Genomic DNA, 14,226 nt, shown 5'->3' on the forward strand with positions numbered 1-14,226 from the left:
TTTGTTGTAGTATATGGGTAATTAGTAATGTAAAATAATTAATATTAAGGATAAGTTTACGTAATCAGGATTTCGACATTGATAAATAGGGGATAATATATATATATAATATTTTATTTTGTTGTGTGTATATAAAAAAAAAATTTTTTTTTTGTTTGTATACACGGGCGGTAATTATTGTATACGTATTCTTAAATTTACCTTTGAATCACTCATAACCAATTATGCCCCTAACTCGTTCGCCGGTCCGGGGACCGGCAAATTTGCTTGCTGAGGCATCAGAGACATTAGGATCTTTCCGATGGGAATCAACGGATAGCAAAAATATAGCGCCCCTATCCAGTCAATTGTCTGTAGACTTATCCCCTCCGTGGCAATCCAGCGAAGCTACTGTGCAACCTGTTGAAAATGAGATATATAAACGTATCGGTTCCCAACCTTTTAACCAACTAACTGTTCCATTAAATGCTGCTGTGGCCTTTGAATCACTCAACCCTTCTTTGGATATAGACACAGATAATAGCACCTGCCCCCTTCAATGTATTCAGGCTTTGTCACTGGACATAGTGACTATTTTGCGACAAGGCAGGACGGTTTCTGCAGATATGAGGAACCGCGCTATCGAATCTGCACAGCAAATAACTCGAATAGTGGGCGATTCCTTGGTAAAACGTATTGGCGAAGCTGATGTAGTTGCCAATGAACATCGGCGCGAGATTGCTACTTTGCGCGGTGAATTGGGGGATATCAAAGCACTTATTACAGAGACACAAATAGGTACAAAAGGAGATAATCATACTGCTCCCTCTTACCGTGAACTACAAAATAACTTAGTCAGATGTATCACAGAACAGGTGCAACAACTTAAAGACACAATGACTGCAGTCACCAATATGTCTTATGCTCAGGCGACTTCCAAGACTCCTCCTAAACAGCCACCCGCTATGTCTAGGGCCTTTTCTTCCATCCCTAAAAATCATCCGGCGTTGATCGTTTCTGCCAGAAGTGACACAAAATCTAGAGAGGAGTTAGTTGCGCTTTGGAAAAAGAACGTATCATTCAGGGGCGTCAAATATGCGCCTACTAGAATCCAAGCAATCTCGAAAAATAAACTTCGAATAGAATTTGAAGGTGCAAATCAAAGAGACGAAACTGTAAATAGACTAAGCAGTGTAAAAAATATGATTGTCGAAGCTGCACGGCAAATTCGGCCCATGATCATTTTAAAAGGGGTATCTAAAGACGTGGCGCGGGAGGAACTGGCTGAACTGATTACCACACAAAACGAGCAGATTGAGCGGGTTGTTAATGAAGAAAATGACATTAAGTTGCGGTTTATCAGAAATAACAGAAATCCCCATCTGTATAATGCAGTACTAACGGTTACTCCCTTGGTCTGGCGTGCCGCCATGAGAATGGGTCGACTTAATCTGGATCATCACAAGGTGCACGTAAGTGACTACAGCCCATTTGTACAATGCCACCGATGCCTACAATTTGGACATCTTAAAAATCAGTGTGATGCAGAAGAGAGCGCTTGTACTCACTGTGCACTTTACGGACATTCTTCCTACGAATGCAGTTCCAAAGATGTGGCTGACAAGACTCGCTGTGTTAACTGTATTAGCCATAATACTAAATTTAATATCGCTACTGATACAAATCATAATGCTACCTCAGCTAATTGCCCCCGTTTGCGAGCCATGAGACAACGTATCACCAATAGAGTTGATTACGGCTCCCAATAATAAGCTACATGTCATTCAGTGTAATACCGATCGATGTAAAAATAGCTTACATGAGGTCGCTCGCTCTCTCGTTGATGGTAAATACAAAGTAGCTATGCTGTCAGAACCATACGTGGGTTCAAGTAAAGAAGTTAAATCTATATATGGGCTCCAAGTTTATCAATTTCCTCAGGACCGCACTGTCAAGGCATGCATTATAATAGTTCCAAAATTGGGTACCAAAATGATTGGACTCGCCCAGTATTCAACTCCGAACATGTGTGTGGTTCGGCTAGACGACGGGAATCGCAAAATATTGCTGGTCTCCATTTATGTAGAACCTAATGAGGGCGTGCATGGTACATTGGACAGATTAGAACACTTTCTCAAACTACACCCTAATGATCACATAGTCGTTGGAGGAGATTTTAATGGCTGGCATCCTGTATGGGGCAGTAGTAGGAATAACAACCGCGGAGATTTGATTATTGACCTGATGAACGCCAACAATTTGTATCTATGCAATACAGGTTCCACTCCAACCTTTGAAACTGTAACTCATGGACGAGATCGTTCTTCCATCATTGATCTCACTCTAGCGACTGGTGATGCACATGACTGGGTGGAGAATTGGAGAGTTGATGTAACTATTTGCCCCTCATCGCAACATAACGCCATAGTGTTTCAGCTGGAAAATCAGTGTCAATTACCTGACAACAATTCTAGCACTTCCACTTACAGATATAATAGCAAACACGCTAATTGGGCGGCATTTAGAGACATCCTGCTTACAAATATGGCTTCTGAAGATATTATCAATACCGATTTAAACATCGTAAGCATGGCGAGATTGGAAGTAATCATCGAAAAAGTTACAGAGGTTATACAGCATGCATGTAGTGAGTCCATGCCCGTTAAGAGGGCAGGACAAAAGCCTAAACCTCCCTGGTGGACGGATCGACTTGAAAATCTGAAGGCAGAAGTGGTGAGCTTACATCGGCAAATACATTCTGCCAAAAGACGAGGAGAAGCACTGGGAGCTCTCTTGGCTGAACGACAACTTAAAAAGACCGAGTACGCTGCTGAATTAAAAAAGAATCGACCAAAAGTTTCCGAGATTTCTGTGAGCTGCAAAATAAAGAAAATGTCTGGTCACTCACCAATCGGCTTCTTAAAGATGCGGCGCCAAGAAAGCCGCCAACCACAATTAAGCTGGGTAACTGCTATACCAGAGATCGACAAGACACAGCAGATGCTTTATTGAAGCATTTTTATCCTGATGATGTACCCGATTATCTTCCTATTCACACTGACACACGGCGAATTGCAGCTACTATTCCTTGCACTAATGACGATTTGCCTTTTTCCACTGAAGTAATTGAGCAACTGCGTGACATGAACCCGAAGAAAGCGCCTGGCATGGATGGCCTTACGTCTGATATATGTCTGCAATTTGCGCTTTTGTTCCCTCAGTTGATAACTGACATATTAAACAGATGCTTATCGCTCCAGAGTTTCCCCAAACAGTGGAAAAAGGCATATGTGAAAATAATACCGAAGCCGGGCAAACGGGACTATACCGATCTGGGATCTTTCCGCCCCTTGGGCCTACTCCCGGTATTTGGTAAACTTTTTGAAAAACTCTTCATTAAAAGAGTAATTTACCATGCTGAAGGTAAAAATATTTTTTGCAATAGACAGTTCGGGTTTCGTACTCAAACGAGCACTATTAACGCGATTCACACGGCACTTGATAAAGTCAAACAAGCTAAGTCAGGAGGACAACTTGTAATAGCTGTCTCCCTAGATATTAAAGCTGCATTTGATAATGCATGGTGGCCGGCACTTCTTGCACGTCTCCAAACCATTGGCTGTCCGAAGAACATATTTATTTTATTTATTTATTTATTAAAACTTTAATGAACAAATACATAAATAAAGGTACACATGGCGGACTTAACACCTCGAGGCATTTTCTCCCAGTCAACCATTGGGCAAACAGAGATTCATGTTGGCGGTGCATTAACAAATTGAAATTCTAATCTAAAAAAAATAAAATAATAAGAAGATCACTTTAATATGATTAAATATAAATACATATGCGAATATACTTATAAACTATAATACATAATATGAATAAATAATTATACATATATAAATATAACTACATACACGTACGTACCTACACACATACATACAAATACACATACAATTATAAATTTATACAAATCAACAGGGAAATTCAGATACATAGAGGTGGTTGGGTGGAGGAATAATACTACAAGGATAACAGGAGCCTACACTAGTTCTGGGAAAGGTGTTTGCGTAATTTGGATTTGAATGTGAATTTTGAAGAGCTGGACCTAATGTCAAGGGGTAACTCGTTCCAGTGTTTAATGGCCTGTAAAGTGAAAGATTTAGAAATGAAGCTCGTACGATGAGCAGGAACGTGGAGAAGTAAATTCCTAGACGGACGAAGGTTACGATAAGAGATGTCCCCATGAAAATGAAATTTGGTATTAAGATACTCGGGAGAGTTAGGATCGTATAGTAATGAATAAAGAGTACACAAGAGACGAATAATTCTTCGTTGGCGGATTGGAAGCCAATTGAGCTGAGAGCGGTAAAAAGAGATATGGTCGTATTTACGGAGACCGAAAATAAAACGTATGCAATTATTGAGAAGACGATCCAATTTGTTTAAAAGGTCCTCATTCATGTCCGAGCAGCACACATCTGCATAATCAATAATGGGTAGTACCAGGGACTGAATAAGTAAGATCTTAGTACTGGTAGGAAGGAAATTTTCAAACCGGTATAAATTGCGCAAGGTGTACGTAACTTTACGACTGACCTCATTGACGTGATTATTCCAGCTAAGGGTGGTGTCAATCGTGAGGCCAAGGTCTTTGACATGCGTGCAGTAAGGAATAGACATTTTATTAAAAATTATCGGAGGAACAGACGTCAGGTTCGTTTTGCCGAGTTGTCTCGAGCTTCCCAAAATGATTGCTTGGCATTTGCTAGGATTGACAGTCACCCCGAACCTAACCGCCCAGTCCTCAATGTAGGCAAGAGCATCGTTTAACCGACTTACAGCTTCGGATATTCTTTCTACTTCAATTTGATAGTACAGCTGTAAATCGTCTGCGTAAAGATGGTAAGAGCACTTGAGATCATTAGTGAGGAAGTTAATAAAAATAGAAAATAATAACGGAGACAATATACCGCCTTGAGGGACACCAGCGACCAATTCGCACCAGTCAGATAGAGCTTGGTCATAGCGAACAGCCTGCCGGCGACCCTGAATATAAGAACGGAACCAACTAACGGCCGCGGAGGAGACCCCAAGATGAGAGAGTAATGCAAGAAGGACGTCATGGTCGACTGTATTGAAAGCGTTTGAGAAATCAATTAATATAAGGATGGTAACTTTGGAACTTTCCATGTCCTCTCTCACATCTTCAGTCACTTTGAGAAGTGCTGTAGCGGTGCTATGCCCAAGACGGAATCCAGATTGAAAGGAGCTCACAAGTTTGTTTCCAAAAATGAAATTAGAAAGCTGTTTGTGATCTACCGCTTCCAGAATTTTAGAGAGGTAGGGCAGAATAGAAATGGGCCGAAAGTCCTTGAGAAGAGTGGGAGATGATACCTTAGGAAGTGGAAGGACGAAAGCATTTAACCAGATAGAAGGGAAGGTACTAGAAAGTAAAGAGCAGTTAACAATGTGAGTGATCAAAGGAAGTACATGTTCAAGTATGAGAATAATCATGATTCTACTCACATCATCAACACCAACACAGTTGGATTTGATGGATGATATAATCTTACGGATCTCCTCGACGGTCACAGCAGTAAAAGAGAACATATCCGAGCATAAGCTAGGCCAGGAAGCAATTTCCTCCAAAGTGGCTTTTTTGATAGAAGCACTTAGCGGTAAGGGAGAAGAGAAATGTCTATTAAGATCATCTAGTGAAAAGAGTGGGACAGTATCGCTGGTTTGTTTGCACAAACCGAGCGACTTGAGGAACTTTCAAGAATTAGCCGGCGAAGCATTAAGCAAATTCGAATGAATATATTGGCGTTTGGCTGCTCTTACCATGTAATTACACCGATTACGAGCCGTTTTGAATGACGACCAGTTCTCGTCAGTACGATTCCTCTTAAACTTACAAAACGCCTGATTGCGTCTCATCATCGCCATGCGAAAGCCTCTCGTGATCCAAGGGGCAGGCGGTTTTCTTAGTTTTATACCATGCGATGGAGCATGTTTGATGTAAAGCTGGTGGATGCAAGTGTTGAAGTTGGAGAGCTTCGCATTGACAGTAGGAGCTTCAGTAACACAGTCCCAATTAACCGATTGAATATCTTTTCCTAGTGCCTCCATATCAATCCTAGCTAAATTGCGTATTTCTTTAATTACGGGTTTACGTTTAACTTTATTCACGTTATAAGTAACATATATTATGTCATGGCGAGATATACCTGGTGCCGGAACTTGACCATGATTGAGAACGAAATCAGGAGAGGAAATATAAATGTGGTCAATCCAACTATCAGGATAGTCTATGTTGGTATGAGTGGGCCCAGTCGGTAACAAAGTTAACCCTACTGAGTTAACAATATGACCTTGTTTACGGGAATTTGCTGTATCACGGATGAGGTCAGTATTAAAATCACCCATGATTATATTTATTTATTTATTTATTCATTTATTTCAGGCAACTAGGCCCATATTATAAATACCTTATAGACTAACATACACATAATATAATATTTAAAAACTAATACAATGATATCGTCTGTGTGATCACGGCACTGAAGATGGCAATCTGCCACGGTAGCGCCGATACACCACACCTTTCGGCCAGTAGTCCTCTTTCATGAAGGTGGGCAGCAAGTCGGTGGGGACCAGGGCCACAAACGCTTTGAAACTCGCGTTGTGACTCGACTTCAGCTGCGTTACCCTCAATGTCAGGTTACTCTTGGTACGAATATAATCGACAATGTCCTGCTCCTTAGTGGCGTAATGTAGACGGGACAGGTACATTGTCATGGTCGGTGTAGCAGCACGCAGCAGAAAGTTGGGCCCAGTGAATGCAGTGCCACAATGATTCCTATAGAGGACAGCGTGAAATAACGTAGAATAAGATCAATAATAATGTAAAATTAAAATACAACGCGTAATATCATATAGATAAGTTTAAAATAATGTAAATGAAACGAACAGTATGATATATGAAAAAACGAGCAATAATATATGTAAACAGTATTCAGTTATGTAAATATAAGCTATATGTTAAAATAACTATAACGAACTAGATATAAGTAATGTTCCTGTTATAGTTGTAGTATTTCACTATTGTTAAATGTGAAAATCGGTGTAAGTTAAAGATAATTTACCTTGTATTTATAAGAAATACTATTGTGATGATTATGTATGTGTACTTTTTAGATAGGGACTTATGCAAAGTTCACATGTAAATAAGAATTATAAGGGGGAAAACGTGTTACAGAGGTAATAACATCGAAAAACTCCAAAAGTCATAATGAAAATTAACTTTAGAATCGAGCTAAAAACACGGAGCTCGCGATAAGGTATTGCCTCCGGAATACGTAACCAACGAAATTTGTATGAAAAATTAAGTCGCTTTCCAATTTGTTGCTTGTTGAGTTTACCGTTGGTCGTGTGATCCTCTGTGAGATTCCGGTTCGCCGTCGAGTCTCCAGAGTGAGCCCCGCAACTGGTGCCCACTTGCGCAAATTGTTGAGAGCGATACAGTGCGTAATCCAGCTACACAAAGTGTACTTTGTCTAGCGAGAGAACGCGCTAGGATTGTAGACCGAATTTGTTGACGCAAATTCGTTGCTGCAATCCACTTGCGACTGTCTTACAGTGCGATTACCTGCCCTTTCAGGGCGAATTCCCTACTTTTCGGTAGGTTCGTCGTGGGGTTCCAGCCCCCACACCACCCTCTTCCACCCCTCCAGTCCCCTTTCCTAGTACATCACCCTTTCGTGTCGTGATGTCGCAAAGGGGCAAAGCCCCCAGGAAACCTCCTGACAGGGGAGCTCCCCGAACTGTTGTGCGTCGGGATTTAAGGAACCCGACCAAGCTGGTCCCCGCCACTGAGCTGGGGACCTTCCACGCTCGCCCGGCATCCAAGGGCACCCCCTCTGCCCTCGCGGGAAGCGGCAATGATGCCGCCGACCGGGAACCAGGCAGAGGGGAAAGATGCGCACAACCCGGCCCGTCTAAAAGACGCGCACCGCCGTCGCCGACCTCGCCCGCTAGAGGCGACAAACGTAGGGACGTAGAGGAGTCCCCCCCCCGCGACCTCGACCTAGTGAAGGCGCCGCCGACGCCGAGAATCCGGCTCGTGGACAAGGGCTACCAACCCCTACCGTCCCAGTCGGGTACCGTGCGGCGAAAGCCCTCACCCCCTCCGCGCTCACCCTCCCCCCCGCCGGATAGCGGGAGCGAGGAGGAAGGGGAAGACAGGCGTTTTTACGGCGACGTACATACGTCGCCTGCGACCTCGCCTGAGCCTTCGCCAGCACCCTCGCGTGTGCCCTCGCCGCTACCTCGCTCCTATACGCTAGATAGGGGCGAGTATGACGCCACGTCATATGCGGCACTCGAATCGGTGCCACAATCGCCCGAGCCGATGCTCCCCCCCGTCCCCTCGCCGCGACGACGAACCCCGCCGTCCTTTGCGGCAGTAGTGGCAGGCCCCGCCACCCCAACCCCCGCCACCACGGCTCCAGCCCCGCAAATGCCCTCACAGGGTAAGATCGCCGATACGGGCGTAGAACCCGCCACAGGGCGAGGCAAATACCCCCCAATAGTGGTAGAACGCCTCCCTAACTGGACGCGCCACTTCGACCAGCTCAGGCGCGTACTGGGGGAGGCACCCAACGCAAGACCCTACGGCACTGGGGTTAGATTCCTGCCTAGGACGGACGAAGAATTCCGTGCCGTCCAAAGGTATTTGATAGAGGCCAGCGAAAAGGACCCAACAATAAGTTGGTACTTTTATAGTCTGGCCTCCGAACTGCCCACCAAGGTGGCGATACGGGGCCTCCCCGCCGACACCCCCAATGAGAGGATAGTGGAGGCACTGCAGGAGAAGGGGTTCGGAGTGCGGCTAGTGCGGGGCATACCCGCGCGTCGCGGCCGCCCCGGCTGCATTTTCCACGCCCAACTCGACCCCATGGACAGGGACGAGCTCACACGCTTGTACGCGACGGATGAGCTCCTGTACATGCGGGGCGTCGTGGTTGAGGCGTGGAAGCCGGCATCGGTGCTGCCACAATGCCACAGATGCCAGGCATTCGGCCATGCATCGGCCAATTGTCACCGGCCTGTAAAATGCGTTCGCTGTGGTGGGGAGCACCCGGCGGCGAACTGCGACAGGCCGCGTGACCAAAAGCCGACCTGTGCCAACTGCGCAAAGTCACACACCGCCAACGACCGGAAGTGCCCGGTTTATAAAAGAGAGGCCCGGCAGAGGGGAATCAAACCCCGTCCCCCGTCCCCACTGCGACGTCGACGGCGCCCACGGCGCAGCAACGGCGGCGCAACAATCCCACCGCGGCGCCTCGTACATACGTCGCCCAGGCTCCCCCTCCCGTAATACGGGTCGAGGAAACCGCTGGCGCCAACCTAATGGCGCCGGCTAACGAACCGACGCAACGAGGCGCCGACGCCGGTGCTACTAAAAAGCGACGCCGCCGAAGACGCGGCAAGAAGAGGCGCGGAGATGAGCCCGTGACGGCATCAACCCCAATCCCCTTCCTACCTGATCCCACCGCAATATTTGCGTACAACGCACCCCCCTCCCTTCCCATGCATGCCGTCCCAAATCAGGGCCCGCGTGCAGCGCCACGTCGCCGCCAGGCGGCGCCACCGGCACACAATGTGCCGAGAGTGGCTTTTAAGCCGCTTTTGGCGGACGTAAGACGCGCACCTCCCGCGCCTCCCACATACACCGCATACCCCGCGCCGCGTTCGGCACACGCCGCGCCCGCGCCCTTCACACAAGCGCCCGTCGACAGAGCACTGAACATGCTTATTAGCCTGTTGACGGAGCTGCTTACTACGCTCGCGGCCGGCGCAGATACTAAGTCGGCGGCATTAAATGGATTGGCCAAAATCCAACAGTACACAAATGGCGGGTACTAGCCTGCGCATTGTGTACTGGAACCCCGGGGGAATAAAGGATAAAGTCCAGGACCTCCGTCTCCTAGCTCGCACCCAGGATGTGCACATCATACTCCTGGGTGAAACGAAGCTCACAGAAAAGGAGACGTTGAGGGTGCCTAACTACCACGTGTATAGACGCGACGAAACGTCACCGGCGGGCATTGCGTACCGCGGTACGGCGGTACTTGTCCGTCGAGACGTAGTCCACGTGGAGTTAGAGCGCCCCGAGTTCCGCGCCATGCGCTCCATAGGAGTCAGCATCAACGTCGACGGCGCGGAACTGAAGGTCCTGGCAGCTTACCGTCCCCCGGGACTGGAATTCAGCCCCTCCGATGTCCGGAACGTTCTGGATGGGAGGAGTCCCACCCTGCTTATGGGCGACCTAAACGCGAAGCACACGGCTTGGGGTTCCCGTCTGTGCTCGCCGATAGGTCGAAGACTCCTCCAGGATTCGCAGATCCACGGGTACGAGGTGTTGGGCCCAGCGCACCCAACACACGTACCCTCAAATCCCACACATAGCCCAGACGTTCTGGACATTGCCCTAGTGCAGGCTGTGCCTTGCCCGGTCTTACTGGAGGTGCTGTATGATCTAGACACACAGCACCTCCCAGTTCTAGCCACGCTTGACCTCTCCATCACCACCACACCGACGAGACCGTCGAGGCGGCGGATGGATTGGCGTGTTTTTCGCGCAGAATTGGAGCATCTACACCTCGACGGCGAACTATCATCGCCAGCGGGTGTCGAAGCCGCCTCCACACTCATAACGGAGCGAATTCGCACCGCAGTGGAGGCGGCAACTACCACAATAAACGTGGCTTCTCGCCGTCGAGAGGAATTGCCACACCATCTGCGCGAAAAACTCGCCCGGAAAAAGAACCTCCGTCGCCTATGGGCCCGAACCCGCTGCCCGCGGGTCAAGCGTGAGCTCAACTGCCTGGCTGCAGAGCTGTCGGTGGGAGTGCGGGATTGGCGTGGAGCCGCCTGGGAGGGTGTCATATCCCGGGCCGGCGAACACGATACCGACCTGCACAAACTCAATCGACAGCTCACCAATGCACGACCCCCCGTCTGCCCGTTGCTTGACGAGACGGGCAGACGTCGTTACGCAGCCCAAGACCGGGCAGAAATCCTGGCACAGCACTTGGAGGGGCAATTCACGGCCAATCCAATCGCCGCCGACGCACCCAGCACTGTCGTCGAGCACCACGAGCGAGTCGTACGTCGCGTATGCGATTTCCGTACCGCTCCGTCGCCGGACGTAAACGAAGTGAGCTTCGTTTCGCCCGGCGAGGTAAGGCGGCTCGTCAGCCGCCTGCCGAAGCGCAAAGCGCCCGGAGCGGACGGGATCAGCACCGCAGCGCTCGCACAGCTGCCCCGTAGAGCCCTAGCGTGTCTAGCGAGGCTCTACAACGGCATACTCCGGACCGGCCACTTCCCTACCAACTGGAAGTTGGGTAGAGTCATAGTCCTCCCGAAACCCGGCAAGGACAAGCGCCTGCCGGCAAGCTACCGGCCCATCACTCTGCTCTCGCACGTAGCAAAGTCGTTCGAGCGCCTCCTGCTCCGCCGCCTGAGACCGACTCTGTCGCCTCGCGACGAGCAGTTCGGTTTCAGAGGCGGACACTCGACGACTTTGCAGCTGACGCGCGTGCTCCACCATATGGCTGTCGAGCACAACCGCGGCCACTACACGGTCGGCGTATTTCTCGATATAGAGAAAGCGTTCGACCGTGTGTGGCACGACGGTTTGGTGTCGAAGTTGCTCGACACCAACACGCCGTCAGCATACGTGCGAGTAGTGGACTCGTTCCTCTCGGGCCGGAGCTTCTATGTTTCGGTCGAGAACTGTGATTCTACCACACGCCCAATTGCCGCCGGAGTCCCGCAGGGCAGCTGCATTTCGCCAGCGCTCTACGCGACGTACACAGACGACATCCCCACCTTGAGGGATGAGCTCCGAGAGGGAGAGAGGGATGTCGTCCTCGCTCTTTTCGCCGACGACAGTGCCTTTCTTACGTCGTCTCGCCGAGCCTACGCAGCCGCTCGCAAAATGCAGCGGCTGTTGGACCTGCTCCCCGAGTGGCTGGATAAGTGGCGTACCACCGTTAACGTGGGTAAAACGGTGGCGCTGCTTACCCGCCCCGGGTGCAAATGCCCGCCGCCCCTCTTACTGAGAGGCCAGCCCATCCAGTGGGAGCGCACAGTGCGTTACCTAGGGGTGGAAATCGACCGGTCGCTGCGTATGACGCCGCAGGTGGACCGGGCTGTTACCCAAGCCAAGGCTGCGCGCGCTATGCTGCGACCGGTCTTGCAATCCAGGCTGCAGCTGCGGACGAAAGTAGGCATTTATAAGACCTACATTCGTTCGCGGCTCACATATGCCGCCCCCGCATGGTACGCACTGTGCTCGGCCTCACAGCGGCGGAGACTGCAGGTCCAACAGAACGCCGCCCTCCGTCTGTGCACAAATGCCGGACGGTACGTCCGTAATGACGTGATCGCCCGCGACCTCAAGGTCCCATCGGTGGAGCAGTTCGTCGTCCGGTTGACGCGCGCGATGTTCTCGCGCGCGGACAGCGGGCGCGAAGCGCACCTGCGCGACCTCGCCCCTCTCCACGCGCGCCCACCGGACGCCACTCGCGCGCTCCCGCGCGACTTACTCTCCACCGAGTGATCACGTCATTTACGTGACGTGGCGGCGTTAAGCCGGCTCGGCGAGCGACATAATGATTCCTGCCACACAACGCCCACAGGCGGCTGCTGATAAGCAGCCGCCCTCCGGCCGGCCGGCAGGTCGGCCGGTAAAAGAACGACGCTGGGGTGGTTCACCCCAGCAGAATGCCCGGGCAAGGAGCGCAAGCTCGGGGCCCGTACCCAGCGGTCCAGTTAGGACCAGCGGACGACCCGATAATAATATGAAAAATTGTCGCTTTCCAATTTGTTGCTTGCTGAGTTTACCGTTGGTCGTGTGATCCTCTGTGAGACTCCGGTTCGCCGTCGAGTCTCCAGAGTGAGCCCCGCAACTGGTGCCCACTTGCGCAAATTGTTGAGAGCGATACAGTGCGTAATCCAGCTACACAAAGTGTACTTTGTCTAGAGAGAGAACGCGCTAGGATTGTAGACCGAATTTGTTGACGCAAATTCGTTGCTGCAATCCACTTGCGACTGTCTTACAGTGTGATCACCTGCCCTTTCAGGGCGGAATTCCCTACCTTTCGGTAGGTTCGTCGTGGGGTTCCAGCCCCCACATCACCCTCTCCCACCCCTCCAGTCCCTTTCCTAGTACATCACCCTATCGTGTCGTGATGTCGCAAAGGGGCAAAGCCCCCAGGAAACCTCCTGACAGGGGAGCTCCCCGAACTGTTGTGCGTCGGGATCTAAGGAACCCGACCAAGCTGGTCCCCGCCACTGAGCTGGGGACCTTCCACGCTCGCCCGGCATCCAAGGGCACCCCCTCTGCCCTCGCGGGAAGCGGCAATGATGCCGCCGACCGGGAACCAGGCCGAGGGGAAAGATGCGCGCAACCTGGCCCATCTAAAAGACGCGCACCGCCGTCGCCGACCTCGCCCGCTAGAGGCGACAAACGGAGGGACGTAGAGGAGTCCCCCCCCGCGACCTTGACCTAGTGAAGGTGCCGCCGACGCCGAGAATCCGGCTTGTGGACAAGGGCTACCAACCCCTACCGTCCCAGTCGGGTACCGTGCGGCGAAAGCCCTCACCCCCTCCGCGCTCACCCTCCCCCCCGCCGGATAGCGGGAGCGAGGAGGAAGGGGAAGACAGGCGTTTTTACGGCGACGTACATGCGTCGCCTGCGACCTCGCCTGAGCCTTCGCCAGCACCCTCGCGTGTGCCCTCGCCGCTACCTCGCTCCTATACGCTAGATAGGGGCGAGTATGACGCCACGTCATATGCGGCACTCGAACCGGTGCCACAATCGCCCGAGCCGATGCTCCCCCCCGTCCCCTCGCCGCGACGACGAACCCCGCCGTCCTTTGCGGCAGTAGTGGCAGGCCCCGCCACCCCAACCCCCGCCACCACGGCTCCAGCCCCGCAAATGCCCTCACAGGGTAAGGTCGCCGATACGGGCGTAGAACCCGCCACAGGGCGAGGCAAATACCCCCCCATAGTGGTAGAACGCCTCCCTAACTGGACGCGCCACTTCGACCAGCTCAGGCGCGTACTGGGGGAGGCACCCAACGCAAGACCCTACGGCACTGGGGTTAGATTCCTGCCTAGGACGGACGAAGAATTCCGTGCCGTCCAAAGGTATTTGATAGAGGCCAGCGA

The 14,226-nt window shown here is 50.8% G+C and overlaps 2 protein-coding genes across 2 annotated transcripts; both read left to right on the top strand.

Annotated features, from left to right (window-relative positions):
• The first annotated feature begins 1,842 nt into the window (after positions 1 to 1,842).
• On the top strand, positions 1,843 to 2,991 carry LOC131846082 (uncharacterized). The gene has a single exon (XM_059195300.1). It carries the CDS (start codon positions 1,843 to 1,845, stop codon positions 2,989 to 2,991), a length of 1,149 nt encoding a protein of 382 aa, XP_059051283.1.
• Positions 2,992 to 12,181: 9,190 nt separating this feature from the next.
• Positions 12,182 to 12,595, top strand: LOC131846086 (uncharacterized; the record flags this gene model as incomplete). The annotated part of the gene is made up of 1 exon (XM_059195303.1): positions 12,182 to 12,595. A coding segment is annotated over exon 1 (414 nt), but the record flags the coding sequence as incomplete, so codon positions are not given.
• Positions 12,596 to 14,226: the final 1,631 nt, after the last annotated feature.

This window comes from Achroia grisella, unplaced genomic scaffold, assembly GCF_030625045.1.
Source record: "Achroia grisella isolate CSIRO2021 unplaced genomic scaffold, CSIRO_AGI_Agris_v1 utg4880, whole genome shotgun sequence".
NCBI classification, from domain to species: Eukaryota; Metazoa; Arthropoda; class Insecta; order Lepidoptera; family Pyralidae; genus Achroia; species Achroia grisella.

Bases quoted from the DNA above. Each gene is read 5' to 3' on its own strand.
- LOC131846082 (XM_059195300.1), top strand. From the start codon at position 1,843: ATGCTGTCAGAACCATACGTGGGTTCAAGTAAAGAAGTTAAATCTATA.